This window comes from Chlamydotis macqueenii, chromosome 1 (assembly GCF_036417535.1).
Source record: "Chlamydotis macqueenii isolate bChlMac1 chromosome 1, bChlMac1.mat, whole genome shotgun sequence".
NCBI lineage: Eukaryota > Metazoa > Chordata > Aves > Otidiformes > Otididae > Chlamydotis > Chlamydotis macqueenii.
In genome coordinates this window covers 63,277,319-63,291,745 of record NC_141556.1, presented here as the reverse complement: position 1 = coordinate 63,291,745, position 14,427 = coordinate 63,277,319, and the positions used below count along the sequence as shown (strand labels likewise).

The following is a 14,427-nucleotide window of genomic DNA, read 5'->3' as shown; positions in this document are numbered from 1 at the left end:
GAACAAAGGCTGATGAAATTCAGCACTTTCTGCTGGGAAATGGGAACTTCTTTCTGTAAGGTTAAAGCCAAGCCATTGCCGTCAGCCGCTCATCTCATGCGAAGGCAGCACATCCACCACTCAGGAACGTGCAGAAGCACAGTTTTGCACAACTATTAGCCTACGTTGCTCTTATTCAGCTTCATAGTTACTATCAACTACTCCCCAGCAAGCTGTCAGGGCAGGGGGAGCAGAAGAGGCCCCCCAACACACACTTCATCACCAAAGCAAGCCGTCCTGTGCCGGTTGCTCATCCCCCTGGCTGAGGAGTGAGTGAAGACAGTGTGGGGATAAATCCATCTCTCTTGCCCTTCCCTCCCCACCTTCCTGGGTGGAGAAGAGAAGCAGAAAGCATATCCTATTTCATGCCTCTGGCATGTGGAAGTAAGAACATTATTTTATAATAATTTTATTATTACAGATCAGATGATGACAGCTGAGGATGAGGTGCAGTTTGAAGGAGCCCCCTCAGTGGGCTCGTTGTCCGCACCAGCAGCTCTGCCCCGGCGAGATGAAGGCTCAGGGTCCCTCACTGGGGTCTCCTGTGGGACAGCGAGGGGTCACAGCAGGGCCACAGGCTCGACATTCGTCTAAAAGCAAACCCAGCCTGGACTGGCAAACACAAAGAGCACATTTGTGGAGTTTTTTGAAATGCTAGGGCTGCTTTCCTCTGTGTGACAGAAAGCAGATCCCCTCTCTCCTTTTTTCAGTTAAATAATAAAACCTTTGTGGTTTTGATTTTTTTGCTCCATTTGCTGTTTTTAAAAAATTAAGTGCCCTGTTCACAGGTACCTTTTTCTTAGATGGCTATTTTTCACACCAAAGAAGATGCCAAACAAAACAACGTCCTCCTCGATGGACACATTATTGGCATCAGGTTCACCAGCTTAAGGTTTTGCGCTTTTAAAGCCATTTTTGAGGGCTTTATAAAGGCCCTTAAGCTTTTTAAAGCTTTATAAAGGCCACCTGTGAGAGGGCTCATCCCGCAACAGAAAGACAGTGGATCGCTGACAGATAGACCTGCTCCCCCAACAGACACCATTTCTAGAGCTGCACTTGGAGATTTTGCTGCATACGAAGCAAGCACAGGAGATAGATCCACTCCCGTGGTCTCACCAACAGCACAGACCACCCAGTGTCCTCCTTGGTGTTTAGCACCACGGCCTCAAAGGCTGCACAGAGCCCTTGTGAATAACAACTGGGAATCGACAACTAATCACCAATGTCAGTGTGCCGACACCCAGAGCTCGGTAGGGGTCCCAAACATGTAACCACCCCCCCAGGCAGGCTGTCCTCACTTTCAGCAGCATGAGGAAGTTTCACGCAGCTGTAGGTGGCCCTGGGATCAGTATCTCAACTATCATCACTCCATGCTTGGCTCCACCGTGCAGAAAGTTCTGCATGGCTACACGAGATGTTCATTTTTGAGCTTGCTTTCACCAAAGCTCCCTCCTATTGCAGCAGCTAAGCAGACTAGCACCTCAGGCACACTGAAACAAGAGTAGGGCTGTAGGTAACCCAACCTCAAGTGTACAGGAAAAAAGGGACTTGTCCTCTTATCACTGATACACCCAGAGATGGTGCATCTGCTCTGCTGTGCTCTCATGAGTTGTGTGTTTTGCCCTGAGTTAAATACCGTCCTACAGCTCAATTACTCATGCTGGTCATCCTGGGGTGGAACAGGATGGCACCAGCAATCAGCTTTCATTTGGAAATAAAAATATAAACATGTTGCCTATGTAAACAGAAAATAAATATATATATATAAACAGAGTGAGTGTGTACATGCATGACAAAGCTAAGAACTTTGAGAGCCGCACCTGGTGGTGATGTGTCAAGGGCAATACCTTGGTCATCAGAGGACTTAAACTGTGAAGAGCTCTCTGTGACACAAAATATACCAAACGGTAGGCATTGCTTCCTTCATAACGATCAGGAAAAGCTGACTGGCAGCCCTACGCACAGTGGAAGAGTCTCCGAGGGGAGGGCTGGGCAAGCACCTGATTTTAGAGTAAATGGAGTACCGCCTTGAGAACTGGGTGGAAATGGAAGCTCGAGGAAGGAAGCCCCAGTCTCTGCTGGTGCTGCAGTCATGCCTCGCGTGCCAGGGCAGGCCCGTGGAGACAGCCCTTCATGGCAGGCGTAGAAACCCATCTCGGGGAAGGCTTTGGAGAGTCTTATCGCTATTTGGGCAGTCACAGCACTGAAATATGAAAGCGCTACACAGAAGAAATGAAACAAATCCAAATCTGTGTCAGGAGATGATTTCACAGGGCTCCCATTGTGTCTGAACTTATCAAGCAAAGCCTCCATTTCCAACCTGATCCAAAAACCACTGAAGCCAAGCGCAATCTGTTCGCTGCTTCAGGAGGCTTTGGAGCAGGCCCTTTCTGAACCACAGAGGAAAAGCATTTTGGAAAGGAAAAGAAATACATTATTTTAATTGTGCAAAACATTTCAGCATCCTTTAGAAAAGAGCACATTTACCTGCAAGCTGACAAAAAGCATTTAGGTAATGGTTGAAATTCAAAAGACATTTCATTACAAATCGAATAATTCATACAATAGCAGAGCAGATTTGTCCTTCCATTTCCCCTCAAACATTTTGTGCTGCACAGAACATTTTTGAACTCTATTTTTGCAAAATTAACTGCCAGGTCAACTTTCAGGGGAAATCAGGGGTGAGAAATTCAGGAGGGACAGGTGAAGCTGGAAGATAGCAGAGGGCCTCTCCCCAGTAAAGAGCTGAGTTTTAGTTTTGATGCAACAGAGAGCTCAGATAAAAACACAGATTAAAGAAAATGGGCACAAAAGGACTTAGCCACTGAAACGAGGCAGAGATGAAGATTATCCTGTGGGCTAACTTTACACAGCCCTGAGGAGTCAGAGCATTTTTACAGCATCTCTCTCGCCATCACTGTCTTCCGAGGCCAAGAGTGATGGCCGCTGGGGTCACACACCCAGCCCAGCTGCTGGTCGAGCACGACTCACCTTGGGCCACCTCTCAGGTGACAGCCGAAGGACGGGGCCACACACCCTCAGCACCAGAACATGACTGTTGCAAACCAGCCAGCACAAGCCTAACTCTGCCAGCCCCAGCAGCATGTTGACACAAAACCAAGGTGGGTAAATGTGCCCGTTTCAGCTGGCCTGCCTTCACCCGTGTGCCCTTTCTCTGGGGGGAACCTCTGGTTGCTCATGTCCTGCTCCATCGTGGAAGTGCTGGCAGCTGGAAAGGAGCAGAGTGGCTTTGGTGGTGGGGCGTGGACAGTGGGGAGGACAATCGGGTTCACCCCATGGAAATGCTACGCAAGGCTGAGTCTACATGGGTTTTGTTCTCAAGCTTTTTCTTAATCAAAGGGAGATCAAACAAACCTCACAGTTTTGCATAGCAGCACCTTGTCGTAAGTACATCACTGCAGTTCCCGTGGGAAGCCTATTACATCCCTCCCTGTGGATTTCAGTAATGCGGACAGAAAAAAAGAGAAAATTATTAAATACTGTCCATCCTACTAGGATTGCTACCCCAGGCACAGTCCCCCTTGCCTCCCATGGGACAGCTGCACATCCCAAACAGGCCTCAGACAGCTTCATTCTCACATGAGCACCCAAAGCCATGAACGGCCACTGCTGAAGAGCATCAGCAAGCTGCTCCCTGCTGAGCCCGCCTCTCTCAGTGCCGTCCTGCCCAATTTAACACCTGAAGTTTTCTTTAACAAGGGCATCTCGGTGGGTAAAAGACAGAAGCAAACAGAGCCAACAGCCTGAGGAACTGCATCAACATGTGGCGCTTGTCAGGCCAGGACAACACCACAGCACTTCAACAGCATGGCTTTTCCAGCCAGGATAGCAAAAGAAAATCTTGCCCTCCAGCTGGTACCATTTTACCAGCAACCCTCCCGGTCTGCAGATAGAGCTGTACCGGCAGGAGAGAGCAGCTCTTGGCTTTGCCTGTGTCATGGAGGAGGTGGCATTACTACAAGAGGAGAAAAAAAAATAAATGCTCTTTCAGCATCACGTTGTACCTGGGTGATGGAGACAATGACACAGCTGCGCTCACAGAACAAGAACAGCAGCGGCTTCTCCTGCGCAGAGAGGCCCCAAGCTTGAACTGATCCCAACCCATAACCCAACAAAAGTCCTTAAGCCAAAGAGGAAGATGAATTCTCAATCCTGATCCTCTGCTTCCTTCCAGCTCTTTTAGACCATCTTTGCAGGACCAAAGGGAGACTCATAAGACAGAAGCTGCTTGGGACTCGGTTGGGAAGGGCTGGCTCCAGAGGCCTGGCCTCCCTCCAGCCTCAGGAGATCCTGAGAAGAAACCTTCAGGCTTGACCTTCAGAGGCCCTCCACCTGCCTTGGTGCTGGTATCCACCTCCTGCCAGAGCTGTTTTGGTCGGAGCCCTTCTCTTTCCTCACCTGGTTGTAGCAGGAAAGTTCAAGGTGTCCTGGCAGCTCCTTTGCTCCACCCCCTGCCCTGCACACCGGCTCCAAGCTTAATGAGGATTTACTGAACCAGAGCTGCCGGCGACAGCTAGCTGATCTGTGCAGCTGTTTGGGCGGGAGCTGGACCCCCAGCATGAAGCACTTCTTCACCAAGCCCCGGGCAGCCTTCGCTGTGCTCTTCTTCACCACCGTGCTCCGGTATTCCTGCCCAGCAGGTATTTCTCTTCTCTTACGCTCCGGTTTCTATACCCTGCCTTCTCCGCACTCCTCTCCATACGTAAATATATTGCCCACTGATGGTAATTTGTTCTTTAAAAACAAGGTGGACTCTCTTGTCTCATCTAAAAAGTGTAAAGAGCTGGAATTGATTGATGCTAATGAGAATTACTTGTGATTGATCACAGCATCTTTCTGAAGAGATGTGCTTTTGCCAGCTATTTACAGATCCACTGTAAACGTGGCCGAGCTGCAGCTTGCTCCACTGAATGGCAAGGAGATGGGGACCACAGTTCCTCCACCTTCCTGTCCTTGCTGAGGCAATTTCAAATACCACCCAAGAGGCTCACTGTAGTCCAGTTTAGCTCTTATGGGGTGCTTTTTTTTTTCAGGAAATCTGGCTTCAGTGCCCCCTTAATTGGAGAAGTTGCCTAAAAACAAAATGTAAATGAGACCTGTGAGCTGCTCTGTTCCCGTCAGGCTGCTGCCCGCGTTTGTATATCAGCGCTGGTTGAGACCTGCCAGATGTTTAAAGATGGGTTAGCTTTGGCAACCTGTCCTTTGGGCTGCAAACTCTGTAAACATGAACCAGCGCTCTGTATTCTGCAGCACTTTCTTCCACAGGACATACACAATTTTTAATGATTTTTCCCAGTGCTCCCATGAGGTATTTATTAACTCAGAAAACAAATTATGGGCTTGGCCAAGGGCATTCATTAAGTCCTAGCAGAGTCAGAAAGAGGAATGGGGAGCACTCAGACCCTTCCCTGGAGCAGGCTGACCAGGGACCCGCTCCCAGCGTGGCAGCGGCCATAAGAAAAGCTCTGGTCTTGCTGATGGTCAGCCAGCTTAAAATGCAAAGTTGGGCAACAGCAGGTGATCCCAAGGGGAGCAGCTCCTGCAGGACAACCTCTGTTTATTTAGTGTTACTTGGAAAATACCAAACTCAAAGCAAAGATTTGGTCAAAAGGTCTTGCTCTGTTTTGTTTTCCTGAGCTGAAACTAAACACAAGACATTATTTTGAAGCCTTCAGTGAAATCAAGGTGGAACTGATTTTGTCTCTCCATCACACTCCAAACCATCAGCTCAGAATGATGGTTGGACTGGAAATAGTTCTCTTGTAGCCTTTGCCTGCTCTGTGGACCAGCGGCCTCTTGGAGCCCCTCCATCTGCATGCAGCTGGAGCCCTTACTCCTGTAGCCTCTCCAGGCTGTTTTTCCTGTATCTGAGCGTGGGATACTTCACCTGGCTGAACTTTAACTGTGCTGCTCAGCAGCACAGGAGGAGATATTTCTTTGACTCCCTTCTGCAGCACAGGACAGGCTGGTGTTAACGCACAGGGACCACAGCAGCCTGCGTTTCTCCCACGCAGGCGGTCCTGCAGCTGTCCTGGCATCTGATCCTGCAAGCTGAGGGGCAAGGCGGGTACCAAGGTCTAAGGAGGCTTTGGTCTGTGATACCACATGCAGATTTGGAGGCCTGGAGACCAGCTGCGCCAGACTGCAAACGTGCTCTGATTCTGGGTAGCAAGCAGGATAAAGAGGCAAAATCTTCACTGTAGCTCCTATCTCGCTATCATTTCTGTAGGATGTATTTTCCAATCTGAGCTGGTTAATGAGTTTCAGACACAGCTGCACCTGAACAGCAGCAAAGCCGAAGCTTCCCCCTGGGGCTGCGGTGGATCTGCTGAGGCTCTGCCCTGATGGGCTCAACCCTTGGCTCAGCCAGGCTTCTCCGCACCCCAGAGAGCCACCAGGATTTTCCTAAGGGCAAAAGGAGGTAGAGGTACAGCTTGCTGGCTGGGGAATCCCCCCTGCCACTGAATGCTCTCTCTCATTTCAGTCCTTGTTCTCATTTCAGTCCTTGTTCTTTCTGCCCATGTAGCTTGGGAAAGGACTTGAGCTCTGAGTGAATGGTTCACAGCAGGGTCATACTCTGGTAGAGGCACAGGAATTCAACTGCTCCTTACAGCTGGTGCTACAGCAGGTCTCTCTAGAGCTTGTGTTGACAGTGGTGAGGTGCGAAAGCAACATTTAGGTGCGGGAACTTACTTTCTCCAAATTGTTTCCATCCTACAGACCAATGGCTTTCACATTTTCATGCCTGATGCCCAGTATTGCTTTTCTAATCCAACTTGCCTTTTCTCCTGTGCTTTCCTTCTGGCAGCAGTTGAAGACGTCTCCAATGTTTCAACAAGCTCCATGCTCACAACTGAATACGAGGCACCATGTCTTAGTAAGTCTTCATAAATCACTACTACCAAGATAAAGCCAGGTGATGAGACTATACAGGTGACTGAGAGGCTGTCCTGGAAAAGGATTTATCTGTTGTCAAGGCTTTCGTTGTGGGTGAAAGTTCTAGGATGCATTTCTAAGACTCCTCCATTTGCATGCCCTGTGTATCTTAGGTACGTTCAGATGCAGTCATAGCTTTGAACAGAGTAATTCATAGCTACTTCAGTTTGTGTGTCCTAAAGCTCCCTGCCAGACTGACTGCCTGTAGGCACAATGTGGGCTCCCAGGAGCACCTCTTTTCCCCACCCCACCAGGTCTTCCCCAAATAGCCAGTTCCAGGCAACCTGAGATCCCACCAGCCCTCCTGAGTCATCCTCCATCCCAAATGTCAAACATCCCCACAGCCCTGCACTTCCTGAAATACAGTACATGTACCAACAGAGGTACGCTGCTTCAAAGCATGACATGGGTATGGGGGGCAGGCATCCCTCCCCCTCCTCTAGGTAGGCACACAGGAAACACATCTCTCTTTTTGTGGGAAGAGCTGCTCTCTACAGCGCACGACAATTGTATTGCGTGCACTGAAGGCCAATGCACAGTGACATGGTCCTGCCTGACAGATGTGAATGAGAGCAACTGAGCAGCACCTGTGCTTGCCTCTTCCCTGGAACAGTGCAAGAGGCTGGCAGCAAGCTCAGGAGGCAGCCACTTTTCACAGCTGACAAGCTTCATGTAGCTCAACACGCAATGTGTGTTGCTGCAAGGTGCTTTTGGCTGTCTCAGCTCTCCTGAGTGCTTGAGTTTCATGCTCAGCTTCTATTCCAACCCAAGGGGTCAAGATACAACAGTCCTCCAGGGTCACTTTGATATTTCCACGTTATCACCCAGGATGCAGATACAGGGCTGCGCATCTTCACTGTGCCCTTAGGAAGGAAAAAGTATGTCTCATCTGCAAAGAAAATCATAGAATAATAGAATAGTTTGGGTTGGAAGGGACCTTTAAAGGTCCGTCTAGTCCAACCCCCCTGCAAGAAGCAGGGACATCTTCTGTTACGTCCTCAGTCTCCCATCAGCTCCCTTCATTTCTTCACCACCAGGCGTGAACTTCTGCACGCAAGCAGCCGTGTGCTGCCCGACGGGCATGGATGATTACGGATGGATTGCAGCAGCCGTCGGCTGGAGCCTCTGGTTTCTGACTCTCATCCTGCTCTGTGTGGAGAAGGTCATGAAACTCCGGCCTGATGAACCCAAGTATTTGGTGACTTGAAGCTGGGGAAGCCAGCAAGCAGCAGCACCTGGGAGCAGTGAGGTGCAGACAGACCGACTAAACATTCCAAGCACTTTCTAAGAAACAAAAAACAAAAGCAACGTACCTTCAGCCAAAAAGTCCAGATCTAAGCGGGGCACCCACTGGGGCTTCATCCTGCCCAGCAGGTCAGGGCTGCCAGCCAAGGTATGGAGCAGGCACGTCCCTGCAAACCACCACGTATGTCCCACAGTGCACAGAAAACCTTTTCCCTCAGCCCCTTCACGCTTGCTCTAAGTGTGCCAGCAGCAATGCGATGCCAAAGGACCAGTTATCAGTCTATAGCACATTCCCTTAAGAGAACCCAATACATAACCTTTGACTTTGAAACAGAAAGTGGGCAAATACAGCTATTTTCTGGAGGATCAATGTTACTGGATCCATTATGAAGCTACAGGCCAGGTTACATCAGTAAGCAGATGTAACTCATTGATTATACCGAGTCCTTCCACTCACTAAACTGCAGTATTTTAGTCTATTACCTGAGACCAGTGAAAACTGTTATGGAAACTTCAGGATTGTTTGGGCTGGTTTGAAACGAAAACTAGTTTTTTCCAGAGCAGTTAATATGTGAACTGTTTTGTAGGAACTGAACATCAGTTGTATTTATTCAGCTTGCATCTGCCCGCGTAACTAAGCCAAGCTGAGCCGTGGCAAGCAGGTTTCAACCAGCATATCCAATTCATGCACAAAACTGCTCCTATTTATGCAAGACTATAATAAACACTTCTATTGATGGAAAGATTCTCACTGACTGGTTTATATTGATAAAGTTTATATTGGCAAGGAATTACCTAACTCAGATTGTTAGAAACGTGATTCTAACACAAAATATTCACGCAGGAGGGTTTGGCTTAATGCAAACGGTCTGGTTTGGGCGAGTTGCACCAGCTTGATTTCTATCCATTACTAAAACAACAAATACGTGTTAAACCTATCTACACATACATAGAATTAGCAAACCTGCTGGAGACCAACTCAAGTGAATCACAGGAAGTTACTCTTAAACCAAAGAAAGCTCTCTTGGAGATCTGTATCTACTAAAAATTATTAAATATTCCCTTCAGTTTATTAATGCATAACTTTTCCAGTTAAAAAAAGACACAAATCTGTTTAAGACTCTTCAAATTGATTCTGGCACAACAACACACTTCAATCAGGACATTTCAGAGTGATGGGCAGCTGTCCCTTGTCAACTGTCCACCATCAACAGGAACGGGTACAAGTCAGACACTTAGAAAAGCTGTCCTTCCCTGTTCTTAGGATCACTTAACAAAAAGTCTTCTGGAGTGAAATGCTGAGCAGAGATTCTGGCATCAGGAAAGAAAGGGAAGGGCTTAATTCTTTTGTGGCTTTTTAAGTGTATTTTGTTTGGTTGTTTTGGATTTTTTTTTGTTTTTACATGTGCCATACTACTAGTAGTAAACAATCACAAAACATTGCTCAATTAAGAAAAAAATCTCACTGTTTCAACATATAACAATTAAACCAAAAGTAATTTTCACAAGACAAATCTCCATGTTGGACCAGCCAACAACTACTTTCCACAAACAAACAACCAACCTACAACGTGCGTATGTAGAAACTACAGAAACAAAGAACTCTACATCTTTCTCTTGGTGTTGACTGACAGAATGGAGAGTTGACAGTTAATAACCATGGCAATCACTGATGGACAACAAATCTTATAGCTACATATGTAATTTTTTTCCTGATTTATTAGTTTTAATAGTGGAAAATGTGCATTGGTCTGAAAGCAATGTGATAGATACTGTAAAAAAAAATCTCCACGTATTGCCTTAGTGTCTACCTTTTGCAGACCTCTTCCTACAGTTCTTCAGTCTTACTGAGATTGTTCTTCTAGTTGGGAACACAGAAGGGTCTTCTGGATATGGCGCTGCTTTCCATCTTTGAGGGGATATGTTTGATAGCTTTCACATTTCCTTGGCTAAGTCTAGAAGTGCATGGGTGCAGTCAGCCATGGAAGAAAACCTATTCCAGCCTGAACGGTTGTAAGCATGTGATGCAAGCTCTAGGTGTCCTATAGCCCAGCACAACACCCACAAACTAGCTTCATAAGAACTGGGCAATTCTGGGAGACTTCTTAAAGCCTGCCTTTAAAAGCACATCTTGTTTGTTTTTCACACTCTCCAAAATAGTTTGCTTGTGTGCAGCCACCTTCAAGGAATGTAGTAGACTTAAATCTTAAGTTCTGCTTCTCGCAGCTTCTGATGAGGATTTCCAGCTCAACTGAACTGGGGAAAAAAGGTAAAAAACCGATAGTTTTTGTACCATATAATGCCCCCAACGATTTTGTATACCCGTGTTCGAGGGTGACACGCAAATCTCAACAAAATCACGTACACAAATGGAATATCTTACAGATTATTTCTGCTGTGAAATGTATACTTTTTCTAGACCAGTGACCTGTAAACCTCTGATCTAACATAACAGTTTTGTTTCCTTACAGCATCACCTACTTTGACATCTGAGGTTGCCAAGTTTGATCTATAGCTTCTTCTTTTCAAGTCATCTGACTTCTTATGAAGTAGATTGGGTCATTTAGAAAACTGTAGTCATGTAATGAATTTCATGAACATACTACTACTACCAGTGTGTTTGGGATCCCTAAACAAAGCAGCAGCATCCCCAAAGCTCTAAGGTACCAATGTAAACATCTTATCTATTACAATGCAAAATAGTGCCAAAAAAATTTTAAATATTATTTTAAAGAGACTCTCGGAGGTACATGCTATGTGTTGTACTGATCTTAGGCATGGTGGGCAACCACAATTACAATGCAAAGCAATGGGCCATGCAAAAAAAGGAGAAAAAAAAAGAGGCCCCAATGGAATTGTCAGTGTTTCAGGGGCTTGTCAATAGTTACAGAAAGTGCAGAATAAAAAGTTGCATTCAAAAGTCTTGAGAAATCGATATAAAGATAAAAATGACTATGCAGAAATGGATTACACATGCCTGATTTGCAATAAATGTAATCTAAAGATTATCTGTGGTTTGCTGTTGAAGCGTGTACAGAGGAGGCCATGAATACGATCAGAGGGCTGGAGCACCTCTCCTATGAGGACAGGCTGAGAGAGCTGGGGCTGTTCAGCCTGGAGAAGAGCAGGCTCCGGGGAGAGCTCATAGCGGCCTTCCAGTTCCTAAAGGGGGCCTACAGGAAAGATGGGGAGAAACTCTTCAGTAGGGCCTGTTATGATAGGACAAGGGGTAACAGTTTTAAAACAGAGAAAGGTATATTCAGATTAGACATTAGGAAAAATTTTTTTACACTGAGAGTGGTAGAACAGGTTGCCCAGAGAGGTGGTGGATGCCCCATCCCTGGAAACATTCAAGGCCAGGTTGGGCGGGGCTCTGAGCAACCAGCTCTGGTTGGAGGTGTCCCTGATCCTTGCAGGGGGATTGGACTAGATGACCTTTGAAGGTCCCTTCCCACCCAAAATATTCTATGATTCTGTGATTTCCTGGAATAATTTTAGCTAGGGAACACATAGCAGCCCAGCTTGTGGGTTATAAGCCCTATTTTAAGACCAATCAAGTCAGAGCAGAAGGCTGTGGTCTGGTTTTGATGCACAAATTAAAGGTGACTCTATAGTACAATGCCTTACAAATGTGGTCTACAAGCAAGGTCATAGACTGGCGTACTCATATTGTGTGTTATTTCATGTTCCTAATAATATCAAAGACATTATAATACCTCTAATAGTAGATCTCCAACCAGTGTAACGCTGCCCAAGTCCTTGTGACTTCAAGGGAGCTACACATACATCCAACATATGCCTTGTTTTGTTGTTTGTTTTTTTTTTTTTCTGTTGTAATTCAGGAAGCCTGTCATTTTTGTCCCCATAGGAAATCTTGGAAGCAAAACATAATTCCCGATTTATCAGCACGCATAAATCATTTCAGCAGCTGTGTTAAACCTTGGTGACCCTTCAGACTGCTACATACAACATCATGCTGTAGCACTGAGCTAGTTTAGACTCTCATACGTATCAAAGCATGTAAGAAATAAGATGATAGCTGGTATCCCCTATTAAACTGCAAACTACCCTCTCAGAATGATGAAGGAAATGTTAACGCTCTTGTCATTTATAGTACATTGTCCAGTCAAATTCTATGTCCTTGGACCAAAGAGTTCCTCACTGGAATGCTATGGAGAAGAAATCTATTCCAACTCATACGCTTTAGTACAAAGGAAAACAAAAAATGGTTGAAACCTGGACGGCTGAATAAAAAGAAGAGTGACTTAAAAAAAAAAAAAAAAGGAGTTTGGACCCTAACATTGCTGATCAAGCCAGAACAGTTCTCCATATTTCCTGAATTTCAGGCATGAAGGTATGCAGTGCCTGGAAAGAAAGGAGATGCAGATGGCACATGGGAAAGCTGCTGGTCTACAAGTGTCTTGGATAGACAAACAGAGGTAACCGATCAGCATTTCTAATACCAAAAGAGAAAAACATTAGCAGATGCACAACATTCCAGAGGAACTACTTCAGTTTGCCTGGAGATAATATCAATCACATTTGACTAGTGATTTTTTAAATTCTTAATTCAAGACTGAATGGATTGGTACTTGATGCATGACTCCTCATCTTTTTAGATATCATCGCTCTGGTGATGACTTGCATTACTCACTGCCTTTATCCTTGGTGTTTTAGTGAATGAGCTACATATTAAGCAATTGCACTTTACAATGATTACACTTCACAAAATCACTAGAGGGATGAAAACTGGCAAGCATCAGAGCTTCCGACTCGCATGAAACACATAGAGAAAAGACAGAGGTTAAATTCATAAGAAAAGGTGCTCTCTAATGGGACTCTAGGAATTTTGATAAAACTATTACAGAATCTAGGATTTCAGAAAATTATTGTAAATTATTACAACCAAGGAATAAAATATAGGCATTCTTGGGAAGCAACCACCCTCTCTCATCCTTACACTGCAGATCCTGTTTATTTTGTGATATCAGTACCAGCATCTGCTGTGGAATTCAAACCTCGCTGCAGGTTTCTGTTCCAGAATAAAACATGCACTTTTCAAAGAGCTTATTGCCAGTTCCTATTTCATAATCTTCCAGAAACAAACACGGGGGAAACAATGCAGTATTGTCTCCCAAGTCTGAAAACAGCTTGAAAAATACAGCTTTAAGAGACACGCAGAATTTTTTCCTGTCCAATTAGACGATATGAAATGTAGAGACACATTCAGTTAATCATATTTCTTGCCTATCAGAAATAATGGTTTATGGGCCCCCATGTCTTGTTGATATAAAACTCCCCTAGAATTGACTTCTTCCTCGAAAAAGAGAGCCTCTCTGTGGTGGCAGGGGAAAAGTGTTTGGTCTCAGTGACCAGCAAACAAAGCTCTGTTCCAAACCCCCCACCCTGCTCGTCAAGGTGCCCTTCGCTCTAAGAGCTAATGAACTAAACTCATTGTAGAAGCCTACATTTTCTCCATCTGCCCCTATGTGTGGTAAAGTCACATCTTCTATCTGTAAACCTGCCAGACACATTTTGGGGACAGCGTGAACTAAACATCATTCATGCTGTGTCAGCCTCAAATCCTCCATTTGTCTGGCTCTCCAAAGGTCCCCACCACAACTCCGTTTGCCACTTGAGGGAACCAAAAGAGCCTGGGGCAATTTATAACCTAATTTAGATGACAATGCCACAGGCCATACAGACCTTTTGCATGCTGTTCCAACAGCAAGGTGGGATCAAAGGCCCCTCTGGTCCAGCTCTGTCTCCCAGCAGCCAGTATGTGGGGAAGAAGATAAAAACCAGGCTGCACACAGCAAACCTCCCTTCCCCTCCCCTCTGCCCAGCGCACAGGTGAAATGCAGCACCCTTCTTGTACAGAACTGAGCTCTCTTGCAGCAGCTCTTCCCCCTGGCATTTTGAAATTAATCCTTTGAGGACTGTAGATAGTTTCATACAATAATACCTTTCTATGACTTTTTCAACTTTCGCCTTGCGATTACAATCACTCAGGTTTCCCCCCAGCCTCCTCTCTCCTGTTGATCTCATTCTCCATGAACTTCACATATTCACTACTGAGTTTGCACGCCAACTTAAACACAGTGTGTCACCCTTCAACTACTTCATGTGAGTGGCTTTATTTTTTAAAACACGCATACAGAAGACATTTCTCTAATCCCCAAGTCC

General features: G+C 45.8%; 1 protein-coding gene across 1 annotated transcript; it reads left to right on the top strand.

Moving 5' to 3' along the window:
* Nucleotides 1-4,618: 4,618 nt before the first annotated feature.
* On the top strand, nt 4,619-8,203 carry TMEM213 (transmembrane protein 213). Its single transcript, XM_086746601.1, has 3 exons — nt 4,619-4,700; nt 6,869-6,937; nt 8,034-8,203. The coding sequence occupies exons 1-3, from the start codon at nt 4,619-4,621 to the stop codon at nt 8,201-8,203; spliced, it is 321 nt and encodes a 106-aa protein (XP_086602727.1).
* The last annotated feature ends 6,224 nt before the right edge of the window (nt 8,204-14,427 follow it).